Source organism: Zosterops lateralis, assembly GCF_965231275.1.
Source record: "Zosterops lateralis genome assembly, chromosome: 5".
Taxonomy (NCBI): Eukaryota; Metazoa; Chordata; class Aves; order Passeriformes; family Zosteropidae; genus Zosterops; species Zosterops lateralis.
Window position 1 is genome coordinate 32,244,805 of NC_139766.1, and position 12,187 is coordinate 32,256,991.

A 12,187-nucleotide genomic window follows, 5' to 3' on the forward strand; every position below is an offset into this window, starting at 1 on the left:
TTCAGGAAAGCAGTGTCCCATAAACAGTACATAGTGAGCACTAGAAAATTGGTTTTCATGCCAAAATACAAACATTAACCTTAGAGCTAGGGTTAATAAGAAACTGGTTTATTAGAACATGAGGCAATCCCTTAGCATGTGTACACTGCCTAGAAATTCCCTCCAATATAATTAGTGCATTATTTAAAAATCCATGCCATTCTGTAGTCTGCAAACTTCAAAAATTTATTTTATAAGGAGGCATCCTGTTTGCTTCCACAAAACTAATTTTAACTTAAAATTACCATTTCTTCCAAGAAATTTCTGCAGTACAGAGGAAGGGATTTTGTTTCAGTGGAATTTTCTGCCAGGAAATGGAAGTGGCTTTTAAAGCCATTTCAATGAGAAACTTTGAAGTTCTCTTGGATCACTTGTTTTACCATATAGCAAAATCTGAGGCCTAATTCTTGAGAATGAAAGGGCTGCAGTTGTCTTAATGCTGGCAGTCTTGAAGTCCTCTGGGCCTATTTTGGGTGCTATGCATTACTGAATGGATGCGATTCCCTTGTGCCTCTACAGTATGTAACAAGTTCATGTATTAATTACTGCACTTACTGAAGTTGAATTAACACTCCTTCTTCAGGTTAGATGACAAATACATATGTTGAAGGTTTATAGAGGGAGCATCCATGCAACCATGAAAAGGCATATGAAACCAGAAATTGTTGTATGACTTTCATTAAGAATCCTAAGTTTTCTACTGGAAGTCTGTGTGTATATTTATAAAAAATGTATATATTAATTTGTGTGTGTATATATATTACAAAGATTCAGAATAGTATGCAACTGAGGTCTAGAGCTGCCTCTGGGCATTCAGCACTTTTTCTTCCTGGTCACCTTGATGTCAGTTATACCTCAGTGTCTGACTCCCTTGTCTTGCACCAGAACATACAAGCTCTGTAGCTAACAGCTCTGCTTTTAATTATGCAGTAGAAACAGGGTAGGAACTTGCATTTTAAAAGAAAATGAAGGGAGTTTGGATTACAATATTCCTCCATTGGTTGAGGCCTGTACAAAATAGGTGGTGTAGCTGCATAAGGAAATTAACCAAGACATTACTGGTAGAAGAGAAGATTTCTTGCTGTTTGGGGTAGACATGAACACAGGCTCTGTGAGAACCAGTGTTTACAGTTCTACTTTAAAGTTGATGTTTCCTTGGTTTTGGCATAATATGGAAGTTAGAGGGGTCAATGAACTTGACTTAACAAATATGTTCCCACCTAGTAAAGGCAGTTGCTGCTCAGTCCATGTAGACTGATATATTTGCTGCTTTTAGCAGATGGTGGCAAAATACAGGTAGAGGGGGAAAGTGACACTTTAGCATGTGTCATGCAGCAAATAAGAGGATGGATAGTAGGGAATGAAGGAGTAGGCGTTACAGAGAAAGCAGAAGAAATAAAAGTGGGTAGGTATAAACACAAGGAGAGGAGAAATGTTAAAAAGTGGAAAAAAAAGAGGAAAATAAAGGTAGGGGTGTAAGGTAGGTAGAAGCTTCTAGGCTTGTAGATAAAAAATACAGAACACAACAGGATTAAGTCTGCCTACCTTTGTTTAGGTCTGAAGTGATGCAGAAATAAGCTCTGGCTCTGCTAGAATCTTCTAAAGAGCATCTTGATCACCTAAGAACAAGTCCTCTTCTCCCATCAATCCTGTGAAATGAGAAAGAAAACCAGAGTGCAAGGAGTGGAAATGAAGTAGCATAAGGCAGAAATCCTCACTGGCCTAGTAAATAGTATGTGCTGACTATAAATACAGAATTTCCAGGTATAAAGCAGGGGACAAACAAGTCTAATATTTGTAAATAAGCTTGCTAAATATTTCAAATGTAGAAGTTTCTCCTTTTCAGTTTTCTGCTACATCTTGAGTCACTGGTATTGCCTTATTTGACCAACTGCCCTTTTTGGATAGAGGCTTTTGTGCTAAGCTTGAAAGTCTGGTTTGTGTACACCAGATGTGTCTTGCTACTTGGTCTTTCTATTGCCATCTTAGAGTGTGAGAATGCTGCAAAACTAGTCCAGAAGTTGAGAGTATTTAAGGTTGATCTGCACTGCATATGACTGTCACACATATAGAGCTGGAACACATTGTACTGGCTGTGTTTTCAGAATGTTAACTTTTTTCTAACAGTGTGTGGTTCTGTGCCATGGAGCCCGGATAGGATTCTTTCAAGGGGATATCAGACTACTCATGGATGACCTAAAAACACTGCAACCAACTGTATTTCCTGTAGTACCAAGACTGTTGAACAGAATGTTTGACAGGGTAAGTCTACAGCCTTTTAAGTGCACCCTTTTAAGAGACTCCATAAAGTTTGTGCTGCCAGAGTAGGAGTAACTACTGTGCCCTGGGATATTAAATTGATATGCTAACAAATGTGTGTATCTCTTTCTAAAAGAGAGCTGAAAGTGCAGGGAATAGTGCTGGTTGCATTAGAACACTTTCAGGCAGCAAATACTAGTGTTGAAAAGCCTGACTAGGGGACTTGATTCTCTCTACCTTGATTAATGACTTAGTGTTTTGCTCTGAGCGAGCTATTTAAGTCTAGTCTACAAGATGAAAATGAGGCTTGGCATCTGCATGCCACACTTTTAGCATCTGACTCATGGAGTGGAATTTGCAAAGCAAGGTCAGGTGTTTGCCTATGTTTGCACAGACACATACAAATTTCCTGCATGGCAGCCAGTGTGTCCTAGCTGGGACAACTGTAAACCAGCTAGTTGGGAGTGCTGGGGAGAAGGTGTGTCTGTAGCCCCACTCTCCTGTGTGTGCTGCTTGTGTCCTTAGGGTCGAGATGGGAATTTGAAAGTAGATTCTTTCTTGAACTTCAGATTTTAGTTGGCCTTTTGCATATGAGTGACTGCCTCCTTTTAGGATGCAGCTAGAGGAGCTAAAGGATATAATAAATCCCGTGACTGTCAAAGAAATGGCAGAGCTGTCTATGCTGTCTTAGCCAGGATATTTCTCTGATCAGGAGGCTAAAGGAACACCAAGAAACACAAAGTTCTGTTTGGCTCAGGGAAAAATAGTGCAACTGGAATCCATCTGGAGTGGTACAAAACCTGAGACCAGCTTTTAGCATTTAAATTCTAGCTCCTTATTCTGTTCACACTCTCTAGTGGAATCTGAGAAGCAAAGTCAAAGCTTGGGACTTGGTTCTCATGATTTCCTCTTGCTTGTTTAGTCTGGTGCCCTGAGGCTTCTGCTGTTTCAGCTTTAGCCCCCTTGCAGTAACTTAGCATGTGAAGCCAGAAAGTTGAGGAATTGGTGTGGCGGGGGGCATAATGCTGCAGTCTGCATGCTTTCAGTCATAATGCTGAGTCTTCCTCTTTCCAGATGAATATACTAATGTGTGGGTTACTGTTGAGTCTGCTCTCTGGCTTCCTGAGAACTAGAAGGAGCCTTTGAAAAGTGATCTGAAGTGCAAATTTGTATATGCAAGACAGATCTCCCTTTGGTGGTTCTGAAGTGACCTGCATCTCCTCACAACATCCTGTGTTACATTATGATAGGGTTCTTTTCAGAAAATACTGAGGATTATGCTCAATTTGAATTTTGATGATACTAGAATAAAGAAGTAAACCATCCATTTTCATTCATACATTTTAATGAAGAAATTATGCATTGAAACAACATCACACTGTCTGATGGCTATCAAGAATTAAAGTGCTGACTTTAACTCTTGAACTGAGGTCAAAATAAAAATGCACAAGTATTTCTAACTAGAATGAAGATGCCTATCAATAAAAGTTGTTTTAAGAGTCTCTATGCATGCAAATACAAAAAAGGGAATGGTAGTCCATGAGGATTCTAACCATAGTTCATCTTTCTTGATAGATTTTTGGGCAGGCAGATACTTCATTGAAGAGGTGGCTGCTGGATTTTGCTTCCAAGAGGAAAGAAGCAGAACTCAGAAGTGGTATAGTTAGAAATAACAGTTTTTGGGATAAAGTCATCTTCCGTAAAATTCAGGTATGCTGGAGAGTCTCTAAGCTGAACTTTGCAATTGTCTGATTTCATATGAATAGTTATAATCTGGTATGGCTCTTTCACTGAGTTAACACTATCTGGCTACTTCTTATTTTCAATCTCATTGTTTTCAATTCCCTTAGTTTGCATAGTATCAGCTAACTGTATTAAGGAAGTCACTCTGAAACAGTCTGGTGCTTTTTTCTTACCACTTTGAAAGCAAACAGTTGAAAGCCCCCACTGTCTTCTTCTCCCTGCTGGTCACTAATAAGTCATGCCTACTGTTACATCTGACACTCACTTGCTGCGGCCTTAACCTTGGCCGTACAACATGCCCATGTGGCTGCTTTTTATAGCATTCAGGATGTATGAGAAACTGATACAAGGCAGTTAAAAATAAAGCCATCACTGTAAGGCTATGGCTTAAGCTCTTTTTTGTGGAGTCTGCATTGCAGTGACACCATGTGTGGATACTGTCTGTTTGAGATTCCATATCTTCCAGCCATTTGTGAGACTAAAAACACTGCAAGAAAGACAGCTTGCAGTAGCAGGATAAACTTCTACTCTAACATTTGTGGGTGGCACTGTAAGTGAACACTTGCTAAGGGTGTCATAGAAGATGACTCTGGAAATATTTCTGAAATGCTTTTGGTGTCCACAGTATCTTGTGTCTGTTGTAGGCAAGTTTGGGAGGAAGAGTAAAGCTGATGGTTACAGGAGCAGCACCTGTGTCTGCAAGTGTACTGACCTTCCTGAGAGCAGCTCTTGGCTGTCAGGTGAGTTGCCTGGCCTTAGTCCTAAACTCTAAGTATTTTAACACCTATCTCCAGCTTTGTTAGAGCTTTTCTAGCAGTCTGATTGTATGGATAACTTTCTAGTATTCCTGGAGACTATACGAGTGCATGTTCTTTTCCTGAGTTTCTCTCAGTCCCCTGAAATTTCTGTATTCATTCCAAAGTCTTTTAGCTGAAGTAACCAGCTGACCTGTCTTAGAGGAAAGATTTTGTGGCCTGCAGTAAGCAATAAATTACCTACTTCATTTAAGTTTCTGGAGTTTGCTTACAGAAGTATTTGTAACTACTGTAGAAAATCTGATAATCAATGTGGTAATATTGTAGTGTTGCTGTTTTGAAGATGAGGCTGGGGTCAAATTTCACACATTGCATTTATCTTCAGAGCCTCTTCAAAGTATATGCTTTCGGAGGGAAAATTTCAACAGTGGCATAGAATAGAAAAAATGTGTTGAAATTAAATACATTTCAAGGATAGAAAACAAAAATACTTTAAAATATCAGGCTTCCATAATTTCTTGAAGCTTTTCAGTGTTGTGCTGCTGTAACAGTGCATTTTGCACAGAAAAGGGAAGCCTGTCTTGCTATGCAATCACAGAGCTGTGATGGAGCATAGGGATTCCATTTCTGGCTGTCTCAGAAAAACCTATTTTTAAATTATGTGAATGAAGTCACTGCTAGTGCTATGGTTCTTCATTTCTTTCTTGCTTCCTCTGCTGTTTTCTGTTTTAATCTAAACCAGTGTCACATGCCATGTGAAACTTTTGAGTAAATATTGGAACTGAAGGTGGAATTTTAGCACATAAAATTGTGTATTGTGATAAATCTAATATTTCAGGGTTGTTTTTAGAAGGGGCTGAGGGGTTTGGTACACTCAAATTTCATCAACTAGAAGAAAAGAAATAAAATATTAACTGCATTTTAATGAAGAATCTTTGTGTTGAAAAGTAATGGTCTTAGATTATATTTTGATTTCACCTTATAGTTCTATGAAGGTTATGGACAGACTGAATGCACAGCTGGATGCTCCCTGTCCTTGCCTGGTGACTGGACAGCAGGTATGACGTTCAGCTGTTTACCTGTCTGTTAAATTTTAGGATTGCTGAAATTTTTTAAAGGTCCCTGAGTATTTAGTAACACCTATCACAAAGGATAAGATTGGTCTTCTTCAAGTGAAATAAAAAAGTTTAAGGGATCCCTTGATGTTTCTACCCTTAAATAGCTATGACTGTTCAGTAATTCAGACTTCTAAAAGGATTTGTTCCTGTAAGTTGAAGTAGCTGTAGGAGAAGAGAGTTTCTATCAAACACAAATCTTCTGTGTATAAAGGCAGTGCTGGAAATACAAATGGCATTTTTTGGTGTTGGAATCAAGAGTCTGCACTTCCCTCAGGTGTTACATCACTAGCTCCCTAACTGAAATAATATTGCTAATGGATACAACACTGGGACTTCTGCTACGTAAATATGTCTGTAGAGTGAGGATCCTAAGCAAGCCTGAGTACATGGTTCAGCTTACAACATTCTTTGGGGTATCTGAGAATTTAATGTTTTGGTCCTGGCAAATTTAAGCTACTAGAAATCAGTTTTCCATCTTTCATCAGTGTGTAAGCAGTTTATTTTTTTCAGAATCTGACTAAAAAGCATCAGGCTATTGAAGTGTTACTCTATTTAATAGGCCATGTTGGAGCACCAATGCCATGCAATGTCATCAAGCTTGTTGATGTAAAAGAAATGAATTACTTGGCTTCCAAAGGAGAGGGTGAGGTAAGTAATTTCAGAAAGTCACTACGAGCCTCTTGGGAAATCTTGGAAAATGTTTTTATTGTTCCTGAAATAACTGAGTTTAGTAAAAGTGCTAAACATGGCCTGCTACCTAAAATCTAAGATGCCTGCAAGCAATACCAGTTAATGATTCACAGAAGCAAATCAGGAAATAGTATATGGGAGAGGAGAAGAGAGAGCTTACACAGTAATCTGTTATCCCACAGGTTAACAGATGGTTATCTGACCATACATAAAGTTGTATGACCAAGGCAACATCTTCCAGCTGTGGAATAGCTGGGAAGTGTGGCCACCTCATACTGCAGCTACCCTTCAGCAGAATGCTGGCAGAGGGCTCCCCTCCCACTCCACTGCCAAGGGCCAGAGAACAGCTGATGCATATAGCCAGCTACCCAGCTTGTGATGTGTGAGATGAGGTAATTTAAAGTGGCTGGAAATTTCTAAGAGAAATGAGATCAAGAAGGTTGCTGATGATTTGTGATGCCTGCCTGCGTGTTTTTCTGAACTTTTTGTATGCAGTTTGCACAAATTGAACACATATGTTTTACAAATTGTATTTTGATGACTCAGCTTTATATGTGATGCTATATGCTGTCTTTTAAAATATTTTTGAAGTGCATATACAGATTTAACTTGTATATACTTTGAACAGATGTTCATGTAGTAATTTGTTTTCCCCAAGTCTTGAAAGCAGGTTAATTGTGGTGTCTTTCATAGGCTTTCAAGAAGCTGTGTGGGCAGCTGGGAGAGTGAGAAATTAAAAGTAGTTTAAACAAGTAACTAATTTGTGGCTACAAAAGATCTATATTTTTTTTTGTTGTAATTTCTATGAGAATAGAGACAAATCATTGGGCTTTAACTCTGAGAAATACTCAAGGATTTAGTTGGTCTTGGTGGTGGGAAACTGCTTGCAAGTGAAGAATAATGTCAAAATTCTTCTGACTTAAATGAGACTCCATATTTAGTTTTCATCAGCAGTTTTTGCCTAACTTTCAGTATGTTCTTAAATCTTGATCTGCTAGAGGAACTGACTATAAATTCTTACAGTGAGAAATATTTAAATAGTTCAAAAAATCCTGAAAGTGTTTTGCTTGCACTTAATGTGAAAATCTGCATTAGGAGTTACTTTGACCTTGAATAAAAATGGTAGCCCCTTAATATATCAGGTGCCATCTTAGTCTTTCAGGCCTAACTTCTTCAGTGTTACTATTCTAAATAAACTTGCACTATTCTCTGCTCTGTCAGCCTTGCTTTTTCACTTTTGCCAGTCAAGAAGAATAAATTTGTAAATAGAATTATATATGAGCATATGCAGATGAGGTCTCAGTGCCAGCTAGCAGGATACTGATAAATGGTTTGCTGTCTCTATTAGGAAAAGCTCTCACCTTTGCCTTCCTGTGATCTGAGGAGCTGTGAAAAATTAACGTTTGATCGGTCAGTCTTTGACTTGACTGGGTCATATAGAGTTCTCTTTTATTCATATCCTTCCAGATAAGGTCTGTTTTAGAACAGAAGTGACTTGCTTTGTTAAATATGAATCTTGTTTGATCTCAAGTTTGGTACTGTCTCCATAAGGTCATCAGAACTCTCACTAATCTCTGATCTCCCTCCTATTGATGACATCCCATGTTCATTGTATTGTAGCTCAGCAGCATGCTGGGTAGGCACTGACAGTTTTTCAAGAATTGATTGCTGAACTACATTAGTAATTCCTTCTAGCCTAATTTTTGGACAACAAATGTGCCTTTTGCTTGATACACATTTTTTTTTCTCCACTAGCCTTGGCATAATGCCCCTGCTGTTTACCAGAGCTGAAATGAGCATGTTGCCAGGCTGAGACAGTTTTTCTGGATCTGGCAGAATTTTTTCACATTAGTAAAACTAAATTTCTTCTGATAGATTCCAATTATTCAAGTAGTGAGTAGGAACACTGCTGCTAGACTAGAGGAGACTAGATCTTTCCAATTGCTTCATATTATATTTCATACCAATGGAAAATGTTAGGTCTCCAAAAACCATGAGTAGAGGGTCCTGTACAAACACAAACTTCCTCTTGCCTTTTTAATGGGGGTTAAGAACCATTGGCGGAAGCATTTGTTGATAGTAGTGATTGCTAACTTTCCTTCATTGTAGCATATATTAACAAATTGCTCTTTTCAGGTGTGTATTAAAGGGGTAAATGTGTTTCGTGGCTATTTGAAAGATCCAGAAAAAACGGCAGAGGCTCTGGACAAAGATGGCTGGCTTCACACAGGAGATATTGGGAAATGGCTACCAGTAAGTTAACTTACAGCTCGAATGATACTTTTGTAGTTATTAGCAGAAATTTAATAAATATATTAGAAAACATATCATATTGAACAGAATTAGTTAGGTGAAAGACAAGAATTTGTGGATAATCACTGTTGTAGCTGAATCTGTGTGCCTGGGCCTAAAAAACCATTGACAGTGCCAGTCCTGAGGCCTCCCCAGTTTAGATTAGATGGATACATAACCTATTTTCCTCTAACATTAATTTGACAGTTCTCTGGCTCCAGCACAGTTTTACTGTGCCAGTGTGGCATGCCTAAAGTGTGTAGATTGGTTTTTCACTTGAAGTGCCTCCTCTGAGTGAAAGTTATTTCTGTCAACAGAATGGTACATTGAAGATCATTGACCGGAAAAAACACATATTTAAACTAGCCCAGGGAGAGTACATAGCGCCAGAGAAAATAGAGAATGTGTATCTGAGATGTGAAGTTGTTGCACAGGTGTTTGTCCATGGAGAGAGCTTGCAGGTAAGCATTTCAGTTAATTTTAAAAATTAATGCAAAAGGAGACTGCAGGAAAGTCTTCCTTTCTTCCTTCCCCCCACCCCAAACTTTGAGACTGAAATTTAAATTTTTATTTTAAGTTTTTATCATTAAAAATTTTTGGTTCTGATTGGATTCCAGCAGTTACATAGCATGTTGCTGGCTTTAGTTTCACACCAGGTAGTGGAGTTGAACTAATTTGCATATTAATGACTGTGTGTAAGTTGCTAACAGTGTGCACTAAGAAAAACCCAAAAAAACAAACAAAAACCAAAACAGACAAACCTGTGCACACCAAGAAAACCTGGATATCTTGGCGGTTTTCAAGTGTAAAGAGAAATGTGGGTATTAATTCTTTAAGTTCAGCTTCTGAACTGCACTTCCTGTGTTCAGGTAGCAGAAAGCTACTGACTTTACAGCAGGATCAGAAATACTCCCCAAAGAAATACGTAGGAACTAAAGTGTTGACTTAGGAATTTTTGTCAAGCTTTTTTTTCTTCTTTTTAGGCCTTCTTAGTAGGTGTTGTGGTACCTGATCCTGATACTCTGCACAACTGGGCCAAGAAAAAGGGACTTGAAGGCTCCTCCTATCAGGAGCTATGCAGAAACAAGGTAAGGCATATCTAACTGAACACTTAGCTGTCCTGCATCAACTTTTTCAAGTTGCTGCTTATGCAAGCATGAAGCTATACAATGTATTTCTGTATCTACAGGATGTAAAAAAACACATTCTGGAGGACATGGTGAGAATTGGGAAAGAATCTGGTTTGAAGTCATTTGAACAGGTATGATGCTTATGAGAACCAAATACCTAATTCTTTAAACTTCTCAACACCAAAATGATCTGATTCTCCAGAAACTGCTTTTAATTTGTCTGGAAAACTTCTCAAGTGATGGGCTTTATGATGACGGGGCAAGTTTTTAATAGTCTTATCTATTTCAAGGAATACAGCTTGGCTAGTAACATTTTATTTTCCAGGTGAAGGACATTGTCCTGCATACTGAAATGTTTTCTATTGAAAACGGCCTGTTGACACCAACACTGAAAGCGAAGCGACCAGAACTGCGAAAATACTTCCAGTCACAGATAAATGAACTCTATGCTAATGCCAAAATGTAACTGCAAATGGAACGAGGAAAGTGGCACACGTCTGTCTACTGTTGGCCTTCATATCTGTATTTTGACTACAGCAAAAATAGGGAAGGAAACTGTGCAATCATTAACTTGTACAAAAATGGGTACTTGCCATAGGAACATTGAAGAAATGGAACACTGCCTTACTGTCAAGTCGTGTTGCATACTGTTTTTATGGTGACCTACAATTTCCAAAAAGAGCCTTAACTATAAATGGTAACTATATGTAAGTTATTTAATATTTCCTTGGTCAAAAATGGGACTCACTTTCACCAAGGAGCTAAGGTTTTATTGCCAGCATGTTTGCTGTCTGCAGTGTGTTTTGCAGTTGTCAATTCCACAAAGGATTTGGCAGCTTTGAAAATGCCTCTAAGTATCTTGCATCCTCAGAAAAATTACTTAATCTATTAAAAAAAACCCCACCACCCACCCACCAAAAAACCCAAACCCTTACAGTTTGCGTAGCTGGTATCACATCTTTAGTTAGTCCCAATATTACCTGGGGCAAGGCATCTGAGCTGTATCTCCCTTCTACATCTGCAGCCAGTTATGGAATGTACTTCTATAAGGTAGAAGTCAGCACTCCACACAACGAAGACTGATGAGTAGAAGTTCCTCAGAGTAAGTGTGCATATGGTGGTTCTGTGCTGTGTGGATGCCGTTCATTCAGCAAGTGTAGCCTCTGCTATGTTAGCATGACTCTGGGGTGGTGCCAGCCCTGCAAACGAGCAGATCCCAGCTCTGGCCAGAACACTAGAGACCTAAAATCCAGATCAGGGGGCTGGGCTGTGCTAACAGTCAGGGTAAACGTCGCACCTCTACCAGGCACTTGTTTCCCTGTAATGAATTTGTATTTCAAATGCATTTTATAAAAAATGTGCCAGGCCCTCTGTAAGTGGAAGAGCTTCTGACATAACCTGTCTTTTCTGTGCTTTATGTATGAGCCACTGAGTACTCTTCACTGAATAGCAAAATAGGTCAGGTAGAATGTTTTTGCCTGATGCTTTGAAGCAATTGGAATTATTTATACATGCCAACAGAACTGTGCGTTGGCCCAGGATAGGTATTTGTTCAGGGATAAAAATCTAATTCCCAGATAAATTGCAAAATAATAACTAGTTATATTTTGTTTGAAAAATCAGCAGAAATAAGCCTTATTACAGCATAAGTCTTTTGCTATCCTTAACAGAGTTGGTTTTGCATTAACATTCATTGCTGTTTTTTGAAAACATGGATATATGTAAAATACAAGCACAACAAGGTTTGCACTAAGATTTGTGTGTGATTGTAATGCACTACTCTGTAGCATAATTTCATATGTGTATGCAATTCAGGTACACAAATCCAAGTCAACTGTTAGAGCAGTAGTTTGTTACATTGAAATTCAAATGTTTGCTTAGTGTTGGCTATTTCTATGTTTTATAAAACCAAAACAATTTTCAAAACCAATGAAGGAAACCAAAATAAATATTTCTGCATTTCAATGCTGTGATGTGTTTGTTTATCAAGGAAAAATGCTGCTGACTAACAAGCCCAGGTGTAATATTCTAACTGACAAGCTGTAAAACTCTGCTGGTACAGACATACTAAATACAGTATAAAGGCTGGTTGTTTACACTTTTACTTTTGGGAAATTACTTTTAATGTTTAAGGTGTTGGCCAATATTTGTAAGAAAAGGA

The 12,187-nt window shown here is 38.5% G+C and overlaps 1 protein-coding gene across 3 annotated transcripts in view; it reads left to right on the plus strand.

The window, feature by feature from the left end:
* The window catches only part of ACSL1 (acyl-CoA synthetase long chain family member 1), a 37,814-nt gene extending 25,823 nt beyond the window's left edge, over positions 1-11,991 (plus strand). For all 3 annotated transcript variants that reach the window (XM_083861253.1, XM_083861254.1, XM_083861255.1), the window contains exons 12-21: positions 2,167-2,301; positions 3,874-4,008; positions 4,686-4,781; positions 5,782-5,854; positions 6,474-6,562; positions 8,741-8,857; positions 9,214-9,357; positions 9,880-9,984; positions 10,086-10,157; positions 10,352-11,991. In XM_083861253.1, coding sequence (XP_083717379.1) covers positions 2,167-2,301; positions 3,874-4,008; positions 4,686-4,781; positions 5,782-5,854; positions 6,474-6,562; positions 8,741-8,857; positions 9,214-9,357; positions 9,880-9,984; positions 10,086-10,157; positions 10,352-10,492 — 1,107 coding nt within the window. In that variant the 3' untranslated portion in view covers positions 10,493-11,991. The remainder of the gene's footprint in view (positions 1-2,166; positions 2,302-3,873; positions 4,009-4,685; positions 4,782-5,781; positions 5,855-6,473; positions 6,563-8,740; positions 8,858-9,213; positions 9,358-9,879; positions 9,985-10,085; positions 10,158-10,351) is intronic.
* Positions 11,992-12,187: the final 196 nt, after the last annotated feature.